The sequence below is a fragment of the Glycine soja genome, chromosome 3 (genome assembly GCF_004193775.1).
Source record: "Glycine soja cultivar W05 chromosome 3, ASM419377v2, whole genome shotgun sequence".
Classification (NCBI taxonomy): Eukaryota; Viridiplantae; Streptophyta; class Magnoliopsida; order Fabales; family Fabaceae; genus Glycine; species Glycine soja.
In genome coordinates, this window is record NC_041004.1 from 41,422,905 (window position 1) to 41,440,863 (window position 17,959).

The window sequence follows — 17,959 nt, forward strand, 5'->3', positions numbered from 1 at the left end:
GATCTATAGAGGATCTGTACGTATACTAACTGGCAGACAAAGTGCAACAGCTCATGATCACATATACTTCTAATGATGATTGATGAAGATACAAGATTTGCTATATCAGTGACTTACGAAGAATTGAAACCTTTATTATCATTCCGATCGACATGCAAACAAATTGCACTATTTTTTTTTAATGGCAAAATGTATTTTATTAAATAAAAAAGCTTTGATTTCAACACGAGGTGTATTAATTAAAATCAAGGCATAAGTGCATAACAGTAATTACAAAAATTAAAGTGTATCAATGGTGCCCAAAAGGATAAATCACATAAACTATAAAACCAGTTCCAGTACGATGGCATAACCATGACAGCATAAAAGGCCCCTAACCCATGAATGTAACACACCAACTAAACAATTTCATAAAACCCCGACATGTGTACATGCGCGCAGCACAACAAAACACCAACGTATAGACCAAATGCAGACAAGCATGAAATATGTAAACCATTATGCGAGATTGTGAATTACAGTTTCCAACGATTAGAACCAAAACCAACTTCTTTCCAAAACCCTCTGCTTGTTTTGCTTCAATATTCAATTCAGATGACAAATTGTTCTATAGTATATGATTAGGCTTATTAAACGATCGAGTCATCTTAATTAATTTGACAGTTTAATTCAAAAGCTAACTAAACGGTTTTATGCTATTAACATCAACTATTGCTAAGCCAATAAGAAGTTGTATTTTTCCTTTAAGATCTTATTTTTTTGGGTTTGAGGAAGATCCCATTAATACAAAAGGAATCGAAACAGAAGGAGAACATAATGAGAAAGTAATAAATGGATTCAAAACCTAGTCAACTTCATAACCATCTCTCAATATTAATAATTAATTGAACACGATTCTTTTGATTCATTATATTATCTCAATTTTTTTATAACATTTTTTGAAAGAAAAAAATTATTTTTATTATTTATTTTTCATTTTAGAATTCCAAAATAGCGTTATTTTTTAACCTTAAGCTGGAGGAATAACTGTCTTTGATTATGAGCCTTGGTCGCTGGAGTGAGTATGTGTTTGAGTCTTTCGAAATATTTTTCTCTTCCACGAGGAGAATATTACAAAACTCATACTCTAGAAATTTTTTATGTATGCATTAGAATTCATTATCACGATTGCCAGAAATATTAGTATTTTTTGTGTTTCACAATATATAATATCAATTATTTAATCTATATATATTATTCCACTGAATTCAAGTTTGAGGACAAAAGTTTGTTTTTTAATTATAATTATTTTTTAAATTATAGACAAATTGTTCTGCAACTTTTTTTTTAGTATAATGTGCACAAAGATAAGGAACGATGCGATGTTGATTATAAAAGAAATATAACTTATCTCAAAACTTTTTTTTTTGTGTGTGTGTATAAAAGTGCTCGTATTTTTCAACACGCCAATTTATTCACATGATATATTTTACAATAAGACAAGAATTGACTATCTTCGTATACCGAAAGCGAAAAAGCAGACAACCATAATAAGCTAGAAATAAAATAGAGTGAGGAAAAGGATACCACCTTGTGATGGATGCAAACAATGAGCCGTGTAATAGGGTTTACCACAGTTGATATGATAGATAATTAAGTTTTTTTTAAAATATATATATATATATATATATATATATATATATATATATATATATATATATATATAGAAAAGATTTTATTGAAAAAGAGAAAACTCATTTTATAATCTCTATCCTTGGGAAGATCAATCTTATGCTGATTATGGAGATATCTCATTTTAAACAAAAAAATAAAAAAGGAAGCCGTGTTTGAGTGCATGTTTAGTACTGGTAGTCATGAGTTGATTTAGTTTGGATTTAAGGTAAAATTAAATCTAAATTATATTTTATTTGTGATTTTTTAGTGAGTGTACAAAATGAAAAAAAATAATCATATTTTTCAGGTAAAATATAAATATATTCATACATGAAAATAGTTATATTTTAATATGCTAACAATATTAATTTTTTAAAACTCATTTTCGAATTATCGTTCTGATCCATTATTTGCAATAGGCTTAAATTTACAGAAAGTGAAATGGTTACGCACACACACATGTCCAATCTAAGCCCATAATAAGCCCAAGATTTTAGTTCGAATGTTCAACTCATGGGCTGGGGCGCTCGGCCATGTTTATTTTTATCAGCCTCTCAAGCAGCGCGTCTAGAGAAATGGAGTTAAAAAATACTGTTGTGTATCTGCGTTACTTTTTCTGAGGAATTGTCGTATAATTGTTTTGGGCTAGTGTTGAGCTTGTATCATTTTCTGTTGATTGGTGTTGTTTTATACCCCGGACTAAGAATGTTATAACTACATTTTCTGTTGTGTATCATGCTGTTTTTGGACTTCAATTTGCCATCAATTACCAAATACAACGTCCCAGCGCTTTGTTAGCTTGAGTAATTGTTTAGTTATGAATATTCTTTGCTGCACATGGACCACGGTAATTATCTTCAAATCTAGAACTTGTTACCAGAATGTTAAGTTCTCTTCTTTAGTTTTACTGGTCTACAAATTATTTGGGGGGAGGTATTAGAGATATAGGATATTAATGTTATTGAGATTTACTATATAAACCATAGTGTACTCCTTGTAAATCTACTTTTTAGTTTTATCATTTTTCTTTCCTTTGAACCATGAATTCTAACAGGCTATAATTCATAATACAAGAAATTTCACTTTCACATCTCAGGACAAGGATGGGATTATAGGACATGAAAATAAAGTAAAATGAATATTTGTATAGTTAAACGGCCAGTGGTTTTCAAGATTCTAAGCGCACTATAGTATTTATGATTTTTCGGTGCACAATGTTATGTGGCTAAACATAATGAGCAGTGGTTTTGCTGTTGTAGCTTTATGTATGATACAAATTGTGAGGCATGTCACATGTGCTCCCATCTCTATTCGTTCTTGTTCTAATTATAGTTAAATGGCAACTTGCGAGGCAAATATGACGAAATTGGCTGTTAAGAGTTCCTACTGGGTATCAGAAACTTTTTTTTTTTTTTGATATAGAGGCCATCCGTACTAAAATAAATTGAGTTTTGTGTATTTACCTTATCAAAATAGATTTGATTGGGTTATCTAATTCAACCTACATAACTCGTTAACTGAACACAATTTAAGTTGAGGTGATATATGTCGCTTGGATGTTTTGATGAATTATTTGGTTATATATTGTTTTGTTAGGCGTAATATTTTGTAATCTATTTTTTGTTTTGTTGTTGTGTAATTTAGCATAATAACATTCTTATGATTGTGACATTATGTTTTTCTTATGATTGTGACATTATGTTTTATGTGTGAAGAATTTATATGGTTGAGTAATTAATGTTTTATCAAATAAAATTATACACATATATAAAAGATTGTGAAAATACAACAAAAATTATATTATAAAATTTTAATTCATCCTAGAGAGTATATCACTCGAGAACCCCACTCAATAGTTATTAGAAGTGATATTATTCTCACACAAAATATTTTCTCTCAATAAAGTGACTTTGTTTTTCAATCTTTATTCTCACATTTTTTATATCTATGTCTTTTTCACTAATTCTCTTCTTTATTTATAATGAATATTATTACCAATCATATTAAATAAATTATCTTGAAAGTTGAAACAAAAATAACTTTTAAATACATCATCTATTCAAATAGATTTTATCTAGTAAAATATAATTTTTCACTTTGCATTTAAACCACGTAAACCTTAATGGTAAAAATTAAGGTCTCACTATGCATTATACCTTAATTTTTCTTGAAACTTTATATATATGCTTGAAACTTATGAATCATTCATTTTACATGTGCATAGTTTATTTTTTTTCCTAAAATTAATCTCAATTACAAATTTTATATTAGAATATATGTATGGTATAAGAAATTGATTATTAGAATAAAACAAACAGGCTTGCTGAGGGAGTATTTTTATATAAAAATGCTATGAATAAATTTCAATCGTTTTTTATACAAAGTTATCAAAAATAAAAGTTACTATCTTCAGCATAGCTTCATCCAAATTAAAAGTCACCAAACATTAGTAACAACGAAAAAGAAAAAGTAATTTTATAAGTAAAAAAATAGGAGAGAAATGTAAGCGAGTCATTCGTGTAGTTTCTATATATAGGTCACACTAGCTCTGTTTTTCCTTCCTCTCTGTTTTCTTCTCGTTTTTGGTTTGCCATTGTCCATCTTCTTCTTCTCTTCCTCTTCGCACAAAGCAGCAAGCATCCTTGGTATGTGTGTTTTTTGCTTTCACATCATACAATTCAGTTAGTAGCTCATAAAAAATTCAGTTTTCTAACATTGATGCTTTCAGCATTCTTAGTTATCAGATCTTGGATCAATGCCTGCCTCTTAGAATTTGTTTATTTGCATCCTGGTTTAGATCTAGCGCTTAATATTAATTGTTATGAACTAATCATAATTGAAGATGTGATGGTATGCAGCTTTTGTTTGTGCAGCACTCACAGATCTATATTGTGGCTCATGTAGTCTCTGTTTGTTGTGCTTGTGCTTCTTTGTTTACGTTTAAACGGTGAAGTAATAATAAAAGAAAGAAGATACCAATTGTACAGGAAAGATAATTGAAACGTTGGCTCAGTGTGGTTTGAGATTTGTTTTCTACAATGCAACCGTATGGAGATTTCGCACTACTTCTACACTCAGACACAAAAATAAATGTGCTTTTTTGTTTCCTAGAAAAAGAAAATAACTACAACCGCCACTTTCTTTCCTCATCGTTAGATTCATTTCTTGAATATTTATTTACGGATCTGAGAACAGTCACAACAATTTCTTTTTACACGGATCTACATAAAATTCTACTATTTCAAATCAAAGTTATTTAATATTCTTATATTTCATTTTCTTTACCGACAAAGAGAGAACATATATACCGGGCATATAAGTTGAGATGAAATTTTTACATGAGGTGTGACAATTAAATAACAAATAGATTAAAATAAAAAGTTTAGATTTATTGTTAATATTAAATGCATGTGTATTTAATATTAATTTACGTATATTTAATATTAATAATTAAATTTAAATTTTTTTATTTTAATTCAAGGACTAAGACTGTTATTTAATCATCTCATCTCTTATAATAAAATATTCTTCTCACCTGATATATATATAGATATATATATATAATAGGTGCAACAAAAATTAAACATATATCGTTGCATTTAAGTTCTTAAATTTTATTATAAATGTAGGTTCAAGCAATAGAATATGTGCCGTGTTGTCAAGTTAATTGCTTTCATAATTTCTCTCTAGAATACAATTTAACCCCTTTTTGTTTTCTTAACACTAGAGATGGAAACTTTCCTCTTCACCTCAGAATCTGTAAACGAAGGCCATCCCGACAAGCTGTGTGACCAGGTTTCAGATGCCATCCTAGATGCATGCTTGGAGCAAGACCCAGAAAGCAAGGTTGCTTGCGAGACCTGTACAAAAACTAACATGGTTATGGTCTTTGGTGAGATTACAACCAAGGCCAGCGTGAACTACGAGAAAATAGTTCGAGACACTTGCAAAGGCATTGGGTTTGTGTCACCAGATGTTGGTCTTGATGCTGACAACTGCAAAGTTCTGGTCAACATTGAGCAACAGAGCCCTGATATTGCTCAAGGAGTTCACGGTCATATGACCAAGAAACCTGAGGAAATTGGTGCTGGTGACCAAGGCCACATGTTTGGTTATGCTACAGACGAAACACCTGAGTTAATGCCACTCACTCATGTGCTTGCTACTAAACTTGGTGCCAGGCTCACTGAGGTGAGAAAGAACAAAACATGCCCCTGGCTGAGGCCAGATGGTAAAACCCAAGTGACAGTTGAGTACAAGAACGATGGTGGAGCCATGATTCCTATTCGGGTTCACACAGTTCTCATCTCAACTCAGCATGATGAAACTGTCACAAATGAACAAATTTCTAAAGAATTGAAAGAGCATGTGATCAAACCTGTCATCCCAGCTAAATACCTTGATGATAAGACCATCTTCCACCTCAACCCCTCTGGTAGGTTTGTGATTGGTGGACCCCATGGAGATGCAGGACTCACTGGAAGGAAGATCATTATCGACACCTATGGTGGTTGGGGTGCTCATGGTGGTGGTGCCTTCTCCGGCAAGGACCCAACCAAGGTTGATAGGAGTGGTGCATACATTGTTAGGCAAGCAGCCAAGAGCGTGGTAGCTTCAGGGCTTGCACGACGTTGCATTGTGCAGGTTTCTTATGCAATTGGAGTTCCAGAGCCACTTTCTGTGTTTGTAGACACATACCAAACGGGGAAGATTCCAGACAAGGACATATTGGCTCTAATTAAGGAGAAATTTGATTTCAGGCCAGGAATGATAGCAATCCATCTTGATCTCATGAGAGGAGGCAACTTCAGGTACCAGAAAACTGCTGCTTATGGGCATTTTGGACGTGACGATCCTGATTTCACTTGGGAGACCGTGAAGATCCTCAAGCCTAACGCTTGAGTTAGCCACCCATTACGGTGTTCATTGCTACAAGTGGTTATCATCGTAGCCATCTTTCGGATTTTGGGTAAAAGGGAAATAAAAAAAATAAAAAAAGAAGCTTCAATGCGTACATCTCTTATTGACGATACGTTTCACAGCTTGGACGAGAAAAAGGAGTAGACATTAGCACAATAGGAGAGCATGCACCATTAGCTACCTCTTTGGTTTTATTGCTTAATTTAAATTTAATTCTGTACTGCGATCAATCCTTGCGTGTTGGTGTTGTCGATTTGATTTTTTTGAGGGGGTCAATTTATGAAGTTGTTTACCACATAAAAGACAATTTCTTATGGAGACATGGAATAATTAAGTTTTGTTCTATCATTCACGGAATTGTTCATGATTGACAATGCTACTTACATAGAGAAATTGCAAACATAATGTTTCTCTTACACGGAGTTAAGAGTGCAACCACAGGCGATCATGGAGCCTCTCTTCCCCACCAGCACCAAACATTTCATCTACCTTTTCACCATTCCGGTAAAATTGGAAGGTGGGAGTGTACCGAATGTGTTGAGTTGTTTCCGAGCATTCATTGATGTCTGTGTATACAAAGGTAAGCTTTGGAAAATTATTGCTTAGTCTACAGAATGCTGGGAGAATTTGGATACAAACGGGACACCTGAAAAACTAAGAAACAATAGTCAATAATGTATTCCTTTTTCTCAAAAAAAAAAAAATTACGTTGTTGAATGCATTGTTATAAACTTATAATTCACACATTACAGCTCTCATTGACAATTTCACTTTGGATGAAAGACAAAGTAATTTCTTTTAGAAGCCAGGGTATTTTCGACCGAGAGTAAGAAGAAATTATTGGATAGTCTAGGTGTGGGACCACTGAGTCCATGGTCCTAACTTTCTCTACATGACACGCAATCAAATTTTTCAGTTTATGAATAACAAGCAATAGCACTCAATTATGAGTCAGGTAAAGATCGGTGGGAACCATGACATTTTATAACACCTAATAATTTTTTTGAGAGTTAAAGACTAATTTCTGAAGATAGAAAGATTCATTTAAGGGATTAACTTCTTCCAATAAATATCCTTCCATACACCTACATGCTTAAGAGATATGATTACGAGTCAACACATAATATTACAGGATCCTCTTTTTGTGATTATTATCATATAATATTCTCAATTTTGGTTGGGCCTTTTGTATATAATCTTGCAGCTGTATTTCTTGTACAGACTTGCTAACCCATATATATAAATATAATAATTTCCAGCCATCCCTTATGCTACATATCATGTTTAATTCCATTCTTCCAAATCCAAACATCATGTAAACAAAATCTCGACCAGAGAGAGAACTAGACAGTTTGAACTTTCCATTGGATTCGAATAGATCCAACATCGAACACCTGGAGTTTAAAACAATAAGAACTGGCGCATTATTATTAGGGAGAAGTAGCAACATACATACCAAGTAGCGCCATATTTGATAACAGCCTGCAAACAATATTGTGACGGAACATAAGAATCAAATACATATCTCATGTAAGAACGCATACAAAGCAATAGGAAGAAGAAGAAAAAAAATTGGTGAAGTCGTCATCGCTGGTAGCGCTTTTGAGGTTGGCACGACGGTTAATAGGTAAATCTATACCAGTGCCTTCTAACCCTTTCTTTGCCTTATCTTGCTCGTTGCTGTTTTTCTTTTCCTAATCATATATTAAATCATTACTGGTATGTATCAACAACACAGTTGGTATACACTGAGTTTATTAAATAGCTGACTAAAGTTTGATTTGCCGACAATGCATGCTAAGAAAATTTTGTTAGGAAAAACAAAATTCATTGATGCATGAAAAAGATTTTATTGAAAGAGGTAAAACTTATTTTAATAATATCCTTCCTAGTGATAATCTCATAACTTTTAGTTACTTGAATACTTTGCTTTCAAGAAGAAAAAAAAAATCTAAAATGTGATTAGAGGTTAATTTTGATATATTCTTCTGTATAAAAATTGTTGCACTATCAATTAGTTATATAAATATGAATTTAAAATATAAATTTAATTTAATCACTTTTAATGATATAATAATATATGGTTAATTGATAATACATGACAACTCATGGCTCCTTAGCAAATATTAAATGAATCATTTACCAAAAAAGAATACTAAAATTATGCATTTCAATTAAATCTAATTGATTAATAAATTGTAACGATTTACTTTAAGAAACAAAATAAAACACACTAAAACTTTGTTTCTTACTTAATTTCTTATAAATAGGACCAAAGAGAGGATATAATTTCCATTACTTATATCAATTATTTAGATTTTAACTGTTGATCAACACTAGAATTGCTTCCCCTAAAAGTGAATTGTATATATTCTCAATGGATCAAACATTTCTATATATTGTATGTAATCTGAATTTCAGCCGAGGGGAAAATATCTTGCTTTCAATAAAAGTGTCTTGTATTTCATCCAGTGAGAAATCATTCATTAATCTTGTATGAAAAATAGAGTTCCGTTGACAAAAACTAAGAATCAATCAGATGTAACCTGTAAGAGGTGTCCACTCCCACAAAAATAAAAGTTAAAACGAGAAGGGGCATGGTGACTTTCCCAATAACTACGTTATTGCACTGGCCAAATTATGCCCCAGTGTTGAATGGTAAAAAAAAATTAGCAAAATGGTTCATACACCAGATGGCCTACTTCTTGCTAACTATAGAGCAGAGTATATTATAATCAACATAAAATCAGATATATAGCAGCCAAAGCTGATGATGCAATTCGCCCTGCTAAATAAAGGTTTAAATGCTGAATTTTCAACGAAAAAACCTGTATAGTGTATACTTGTAAAGCGGTGATGTAAGTTGAGATAATTCAATAATAATTCAATAATAATCAATAGGTTGTCCATGCTCCATGAAGCAGTTAAAAGTGCTGTGTATGGCAATAGAATTGAAGATTCAGCCACCTCCTTGTGCCATTGTTCTTTCTTCTACCAATACAGCAGCACCTTGATTTTCTTCCCTCTCCATCTTTATCCCAATGCATCTTATATTTGTAGGTAATATGAGAATGATATGACCCCAGCCATGAAAGGTTTTCATTCTGTTGGCATCCAAAAGAAATGGACCATAGCATTTAGAACATCATCCTATTTCGTCTCAATGAAAGCACTGGGTTGAAATTTCTTTTGTAAAGCTTTTATAGCTGATTCAATGCGTGTTAGGTCCTGTAACAAAATTAGAATTTAAACATCTGGTATATATACAGGAAAACTTATTTTTCTTAAAACAAAGACTAAAATAGGGAAGTTCATTGTACCTTTCCTTTGAAGCTTACTATAAGAGATCCATATCTGGCATTGCGGTAACAGCCTAGATGTTACAAAGAAGAAATACAATTAAAAATAGAGATAGATATCAGATAGTGAGTCATATACTGGTAAATGTCACAACAACTCATAAACTTCATACCAATATAAAGATCTGGAAATTCAAGGCAAAGCTTTGACAGAGGTTGAGCAATTTCAACCTGCAGTTTAAATATCCCGAAGTAAAACCAGATGAGCTTAAGGGGAAAAAAATTAGAGAGACAAACAAGGCAAACACAGTATACGGAATTTTCATACTCATTAGAATAAATTGTCTCCTACTGCTACCATTGAATAATTTCACTCAAGATATTTGAGTACACATCCATTGCACCTCCGATCATTATTATTTAATGCAAGCAAAATCAAATGCTGTGTACTTGCATTTACATTGGTCAATCAGAAGCAATTAAAAAAAAGGATGGGCACATAAAGATGAGTCTCACCATAGACAAAGCCTGCAGAACACGTGTTACAAGTGAAATTTAAACAAAGGCAATAACTGTATCAACATATATTGAAAAAAAACAAAATTCCAAATAATCACAGGTAATGAAATCATCCCAGATGTATCATGATATATGAAAGTTAGTACATACATCTGAAAGATTAGTTGTCACATGCTTTGATACATATGGTTCCAGCAATGCTAGTAGGTCACTAGATTTTGCTAATTCAATCCAACAGTCCCACTGCTTTTCCATCTCCGGAACATTTGTTGCACTAAGAATTATTACATTTTCGCACTTGATCTGCAAAAAAAACAGTAATTATCTCAAACAGTTAAAACCAGTATTGCTTCAATATTTTCATTATATTGTAGGAGTTGATCACAACAAATAAATGTACAAAAAAATTCCCAGTTTCTCCTTAATGTGAAAGTCAATCTCTGGTGAATGGCATATAAGGAAACAATTTTCTTTAATGAAGTTCTGAATACATACCAAGGGCACAGACAATTTGTCATGATGCCACAATTCAGTTATGCCCTCAGGCAATTGAGCCATCTGAAAGGTGAAAGACAAGGAAAGATCAATATTAATGAATTACACACTACAAAATGTAATGACATAGTACATTGTGTGCAATGCAAGCTGAGAAAGCAGATTGACGGTTGCGGACACAAAAGGAAGAAATATTGGAATCAAAATATACATGGCTATACAATCTTATTAGTGTGTTTCTCATTGCCTCATCCCCCCCCCCCCAAATATAAAGCAAAGCAGAATCAGTATTTTAAAAAACTTTCCTGAAAATATGAACCGCTCTGAGAGACTTGTTCTAGGCTGCGGCAATGTTAAGGATTGGACCTTCTTAAAAAGTTAATGATCTAGTCATTTGTGAGCATGAGCATGAAAATTATATTCACAAGTCATGGTCTCAAACGTTCCTACCAATGAAACAATTGTTGGGTACATTCCTAAGTTATGGTACAACCATATTAAAGAAGCACGCTATATTTCTCACCCTCTCCTCCCATTTGCTAGACAACTGAAATCAAACAAGTGCTTTATTCAACCACAAAATGATGCATTATAATTAAAAACTTAAACTCAAGAAAGATAGTTAGCTTTTTTTTTGTATAAATAATCAATAACCAGTGGTAGAGAGTCCTGCACAATGTAGCATTTGAGCCAGTATAAAAGTACTTGTGGGGAGTGAAAGCCTCGGTATCCAAAATGAAGATTAGTCTCACACCCGAAATGTGTAGGGGAAACATCAAAAGTTCCCAAAAACAACCTACATTTTCCGAAGTAAATTACCTCATTTCGGTCACCAGTGCACTGATCACCAATAATATGCCTGAGATATTCTTCAAATTCTTCATCAGGAGCCTACATCAAAACCAAATCAACAAACAATAATGATATAGAGATTCCAGGAAGATGAGAAAAAGTGAAAAAAAGCTGAAATAACAAAGAGAAATTGAGATGCAATCTGAACTGATTGTGTTATTATTTTCAGATATAATGAACTTAGGGCAATTAAAATAATTAAAATATATAGAGAGTTAAGCTATCCCTCTTCAACAGAACCAACAACACCATAACCGAATGCTGTTGACAGCACATGTTGGGCAGTTAACTACTAACAACAGAAGTATTAACTACACTTGTAGAAGACTAACTACTCTAATTGATATGGATGGACAGAGCATATTTAGGGAATGATTATAGTAGCCTCAAATTTATAAATACAGCAATTGAAGTAACGCACCAAACGAACACCAAAAGCTTTTGCAATGCCTGCTATGGTAACATCTGAATGCAGTGGACCTACACCTCCATATATAAATACCTACAAAAAGTAGGCCAGGTAAATATCCTGAACCATCACTTTATCATCAAGAATTCATGCATAGAATAGAATCTAAGCGTGTATCTTACCATATCACTTTTAGATTTTTGTCTCTCAACTTCTTCGGCCACAGAATCTATCTGGTACAGAAGTCACAAACCATGAAATTATAATATTAGGTGAAGAATGCCTAAATTAGAGTTTTCATGTGGGTCACTATCAACAGACTCATAATAACACCTTCAGTTGCTGATGTCTGCAAAGCAGAACAGTTTGAATAAACATATGTAGGACTTCTGCAGAAAAGAACTCACATTGTTGTGCACAGCAGAATGTTGTAACACAGACCAACCAATTGAATGCAGTTTCCTACACAAATAAGGTCCCAACAGATCCTCAAGATTGCCAAACCTGAGCTATGGAACAGAGTAAAGAAAAAGAGAACATCACCAAGACAGTTAAAGGATCATAAAAAATTAATGAGTTCACTACACAACATGACATGATAGCTTTTTAAGAAATTAAATTTATTTTCATTAAATCTTTTCTTTCCTCAAATGATTATAGAAAAATTAAAATTGATTTCTGAGATGTTTACTTTCTTCACATAAAAAAAGGATATTGTTTGTTCAAGATTAATGAAAGAGTGTCTATGTCAACATATAGGAAGAACAGCAAAACGACAACAAGTCATCAATCACACAATCAAGAAATTCAACAATAGTTAAACCATAGCAAATTGATACACCAAAGCTAGAAACCTGGGTAAATAGTCTGATAAAATTGTGAAAATCTCCCAATGGAAAATTATAAAGCAGGGCATACTAATGCTAGTTCATGCAAGATAGAGTTTTCCAATAAATTTCACAAAATCCTACTATCCATGTGATATCGAGGTACTTACAGAATCTCATCTCCCACAGCAATGATTGATGCTGTGAGCATGCTGTTTTTATATGAATCCTGGCTAGTCAGGCCATTGCTCTCTGCAGGAATTTGTCCACCAGTTGAAGTAGATGGCCTTTTAGCCCTCCCTGCCCTCTCTAATCTTCCGTCAGCAAGTAAATATGCAGGTTTGAATTTATTGGAAGAATTGCTAATGCATAATAATGAGTTGGGAACTGTGTCGTATATGCTCCCAATTGAAGTATAACTGCACAAATTCATAAAGAAATAATTGCACACAAAAATCCCCTGAATAAATACAAACATCTAGAACTTAATGTCAACCATGATGGATCAATTATTAAATTCAGCAATAGAGAACGTATCAGTCAGGTTATTTAGTGAAGTCTTTTTAAATAGTTTGCAAATCATGATCAGATCTTCATCCATTTTTTTTCCCATTGACACCTATTCTGGGGGAAAACTTAAACAAAAAAGGAAAATATGACAGGCAGAGATAACAATACAGTTCAGCATATTTATTGAGTATTACCCTTGATCATAAAGGCTGCAATAGTTCACCTTGCAAGTTAAAAGGAAGGCCCACACGTCTCTGTATAGAAATATAAACACCATAAGTAAATGAAGCAATTAACATTATGACATTCCAAAAGCATCAATGTAAATAATCATGGAAAAGAACAAACACTATTTTCCAAGTGATGGTGCTCTCAAGATAAAATGCAAATTGAGGGAAGGAAACCAAATGAATTCCCTGAGTTATTAGGCTCTACTTTCTAAGAAAATTACCCTTTGAAAAATTCTGATTACTGCAAAAAGAAAATTATATTTCAAGTTATAAGTTATAACAACAGCCATTGGGCTATATCAAGAAAATAAGGGCCCATTTCCTGTGTTTTTGTTTCCTATTTTTATTTTCTGTTTTCACTTTTTAATTACAAAATTGTCACTTTGTTTTCAATCTGTTTCCTGTTTTCAAAGATTTGTACAGGAAAGATTGAAAACATTTTTTTTTCATGTTTTCTCTATTTCCTGTACAAATCTTTAAAAATAGGAAACAAATTGAAAACAAGGTTAGTGAAAACAGAAAATGACAACAAAAGTAAATGGGCCCTATGTTTTCAAAAAATCCATTTAGAGTAAAGTCTTTTTTTGCTATTAACAAGCTACCCCTCACCTTTTACCTGAGGTTTTCTAGTTTTCTCTGATTTTTCATTTAAATGGCTGACCAAACATGAGAGTCTGTACATTGCCAAATGGTTATAAATCTAAGAGAACTTGTACCAAGGACAAGAAATAACCATAAATCATACAGCTGTCTTCAAAAGGGAAGAGTTTAGATATAAAGAAAAGTATGCCAAAAAAATAAATCAATTTGGAAATGAGGTAGTCTATCTATTAGTGGCACTGCTCACACAACTAGTAACCACAATATTTTGTCTCCAATACATGTTTTAGGGACATGAAACATATCATCCAACGCTAGCAAATATGAGACAGCAGACCTTGTAAGAGTCAAATTTATTACAAAATGAAAAAGATTTACCCACAAATTGGCATCAACCACTAATGTCTTAAAGAGAGAATTCAATTCTTTCAGATCTTTATATTGCTTGCTCGTCCAGATAAGAGTTTAAAAGAAAAGCACCAAATATAAGCACTGGTTTTAATTTTATTTAATTAAAAGCAAGAAAAAGAAACAGCATAGAACAAAGTATCAAACCTGTATGACCAATCTAAAATGGGATTCAGCCTCATGAAAGGTGGCCACCCAGGTGAACTAGGGGAGAATTGTTCTTGACCAACCTGTAAGGTAGGAGCACACATGTATGAATATAATATGTCAATAGTCCAGTTTTCATTAAACCATGGTAATTAAATATTGGTTTAAAGAGCAAACACATACAATTTTAAGCTTTTACAGTTTACTAAGGCCATACACTTGATACTTTTTCTCAAAATTGTTTTTGAACGAACATGTTTGAAAATTTCCTGAAGGAAGTAAAGTGGAAAATGAAGATTCTGATAAGTAATTTGACACTCTTCAAATAGATGATTTTTCACATGTGCCCTAATTATCCTCTCCTCAACAGCTTAGAGTAATCTTTTCAGCCATATTCTGGTTATTATTCTGGTGATTTCAAACTAATAGTAAGTTTATACAGAAATTGGGGAACCTAACTTTAGGTTGAATTTGCTCTATGGGAAAATTTTACATTGATTTTGAGCATGCAATAGTGTGGAAAATTGAGATATTTAATGCATGCTGCAATTGTTCCAAAATTGTAGTATTGGCAAATCATAAATTATGCATAATATGTCTAATGATCATATATAGTGAGATTAATGACAATGTTGAGGTATTCAAAGAACATTTAGAAGTTACAATGAGTCAATGACAAGTACCACTTTATATTATAATAAGTATCATTTTGTCATCGTTTAAGCCATTTTATCTTTACTAGATTGCAAGTTTGCAACTTATTGAGTAATGAGAATGTAGCTAAGCTTTTTCCTTAACATATATCTAAGAATAATTATATATGTGTGTAGTTTTTTTAAAGATGTTCGTATATTGTTTGTAAAATCTTCACTTACCGCAGTAGGGTCTCCAATTCGAACTCCAAGGAAGATAGCTCGAATCGGTTTTTCCTTTAGCAAAGCCTCCAAACCAGACTTGAAATCTAAGCTGATGGTGTCAATTTGCAACCCATAGCTGCTCAAGAAAAAAAATCATTAGCTGCTCTACCTTTAAAGGAGGACAAGCCTCCAAGTTTAAAAATTACAAACAATGGTAGAAATTAAGGGAGGAATATATCACCTCTCAATATTATCTAAACTTCAATGACAAATAAAAAAAAAAAAAAGTAGAAAGGAAGAAGAAGCTTCACTCACATGGCAGCAGTATCATAGGTAAATGAGTTGATTTCTGGGAATGCACAAGGACTCTCAAAATATATTGTTCGAATTGGAAAATCTTTTAGATCCCCATTGACACTATTTTGCCCCTTTTTATGCAAGAAATAGCCAGCCCTGAGTATGTGCAACAAAACCTGCATGCCGAAGGTCAATGTCACCATTAACGAGTCCATAGATTCTGATAGATCATAAAAGATTACAGACATTAAAACTTACTGTTGAATCCTTTCCTCCATTGAAACTGAAGGCAACCTCCTCAATACTGTTGGAAGAAATACATTAATACAACAGACATAATAAGACAACTTACATTAACAAGGACAATCAGCATTGAGAAGATAAAATTGTCATAAAAGATCATAATTTTTTCTCCATTCATAATTTAAAACAAGGTATGACTTATAGCAAATGAATTAGCAAAAAGACACCAAAAAGTAGGGAGACATCACTCTTTGATGTATATGCAGTTGTCCCCAAAACAATCAAATTTCAATCCCCAATTTGGCCATCATCAATGCAAAATAGTCTTCCTATGTAGCTGTAAGAGTTGTTGAGTTATTTGGAATGGGTACCCTGTTAAAAAATCAACAGATGGAGTGCATATCGTCCCTTCTTCATAAACTTACATACAATTATAAATGTCAAAATAAAAGCTATTTCCAGTTTTCAGATAACACCATCGTAAGAATTCTCCAGTGACTTAGACCACAGAACATCGTCACAGATCGTTGTTTCCAGATATCACATTTCCAGCAATATTTTCAAGTTAACAGACTCAAACATTTTCAACAAATGCTTGCCCCTAAGACAAAAGCAATCAAGGAAGGAAATTCAATATACCCCATAAACTCATAAAATGGATCCAACATAAATCAACAATAAATCCTCATTGAGCACCTATTCATCTTTCCAGTCAAAACAACATCAAAAATCAAGTCAACACTCCTCATTTTCTGATTTACACTAACCAACAGAAAAGGGGCAAATGAATCCAATTCCTCACACATGAACTCTAAACCTATCTCATAGAAAGGTTCAAGACAACAACCCCACAAATTGCATGTCCCAGTTCATAGGAGACAAAGAACGACTTACGAATACAAAGCCAAAGCTCTCTGAACAACATAGGTAGCGTTGTTGTACTTGGTCTGAAGTCTTCGATCGTCACACTCTCTAATTGCCTTATCGATCTCCATGTTGAAAAGCCTGAGCAAACGAAAAACAGAATCAGAGCAAAAGGGGTTCCGAAAAGATAGCGAATTTAACGTTGTTAAACGAAAAGCAAACATGGGTCGTCGTCAAAATGGTACCTTGTAGCGAATTGGAGAAGGGGGGGGGGGGGAGCAAGGTGTGAGTGTACGACAGTGAAGTGATTGAATGAAAGATTGTGGCGTTTTCAAAAGGGGATTGGATGGGAGTGAGAAGACGATATATATTTAAGAAGAAGAAGAATTGGACATGCAGAATGTGGTTGGTTATTATGTGACAATGAAAAAACGCGCAGAATCTGAACAAAACAACGATGGTCTTATCTACGTTGTGTTGTCGCTGCGCACGAAAAATGAAGTGGCCGCTCCAACAGAAATTTAATAAGATAACCGGATCCAGGGGGGGTCACCCTCCTTCGCAGATAGAAAGCCTAAGATATTACCCAATTATGCCCCGTCGTGCTTTCGTTATGAATGCTTTGTTTTTTTTTTTTGTTGTTCAAACTTTCAATAAATTAAAGGTGATTTTCTTCCTCTTTGTACTCTCACCTAAAAGCTTTATTTATTTAATTAATAGTTTAATTTTTATGTAAATTTAATGTAAAAAATAATAAATTTATCATCATTTATAAATTATAATAATATTCTCCGTGTGATTAATTAATACGAGATTCTTTTATTTTAAT

General features: G+C 32.9%; 2 protein-coding genes and 1 long non-coding RNA gene across 4 annotated transcripts; 1 reads left to right on the forward strand and 2 right to left on the reverse strand.

Annotated features, from left to right (window-relative positions):
* The first annotated feature begins 4,168 nt into the window (after window positions 1–4,168).
* Window positions 4,169–6,895, forward strand: LOC114407105 (S-adenosylmethionine synthase 3). The gene is made up of 2 exons (XM_028370077.1): window positions 4,169–4,298; window positions 5,381–6,895. The coding sequence occupies exon 2, from the start codon at window positions 5,383–5,385 to the stop codon at window positions 6,553–6,555; it is 1,173 nt and encodes a 390-aa protein (XP_028225878.1). The 5' UTR covers window positions 4,169–4,298; window positions 5,381–5,382; the 3' UTR covers window positions 6,556–6,895.
* A 5-nt stretch (window positions 6,896–6,900) lies between these two features.
* On the reverse strand, window positions 6,901–8,362 carry LOC114407106. Its single transcript, XR_003665596.1, has 2 exons — window positions 8,030–8,362; window positions 6,901–7,219 (listed from the first exon to the last, which is right to left on the reverse strand). It is a non-coding gene; the product is annotated as an uncharacterized LOC114407106 (long non-coding RNA).
* A 791-nt stretch (window positions 8,363–9,153) lies between these two features.
* LOC114407107 (FAD synthase-like) lies at window positions 9,154–17,711 on the reverse strand. 2 transcript variants are annotated; one of them, XM_028370080.1, is made up of 17 exons: window positions 17,376–17,711; window positions 17,161–17,271; window positions 16,282–16,327; window positions 16,042–16,199; window positions 15,745–15,862; window positions 14,870–14,952; window positions 13,679–13,738; window positions 13,145–13,393; window positions 12,555–12,651; window positions 12,330–12,380; window positions 12,160–12,240; window positions 11,706–11,777; window positions 10,887–10,949; window positions 10,542–10,694; window positions 10,046–10,103; window positions 9,894–9,946; window positions 9,154–9,801 (listed from the first exon to the last, which is right to left on the reverse strand). In XM_028370080.1, the coding sequence occupies exons 2-17, from the start codon at window positions 17,259–17,261 to the stop codon at window positions 9,724–9,726; spliced, it is 1,521 nt and encodes a 506-aa protein (XP_028225881.1). In that variant the 5' UTR covers window positions 17,262–17,271; window positions 17,376–17,711; the 3' UTR covers window positions 9,154–9,723. The 2 variants fall into 2 exon arrangements, with proteins under 2 accessions (XP_028225881.1, XP_028225879.1); XM_028370078.1 differs by lacking the exon at window positions 17,376–17,711 and having other exon boundaries at window positions 17,161–17,369.
* Window positions 17,712–17,959: the final 248 nt, after the last annotated feature.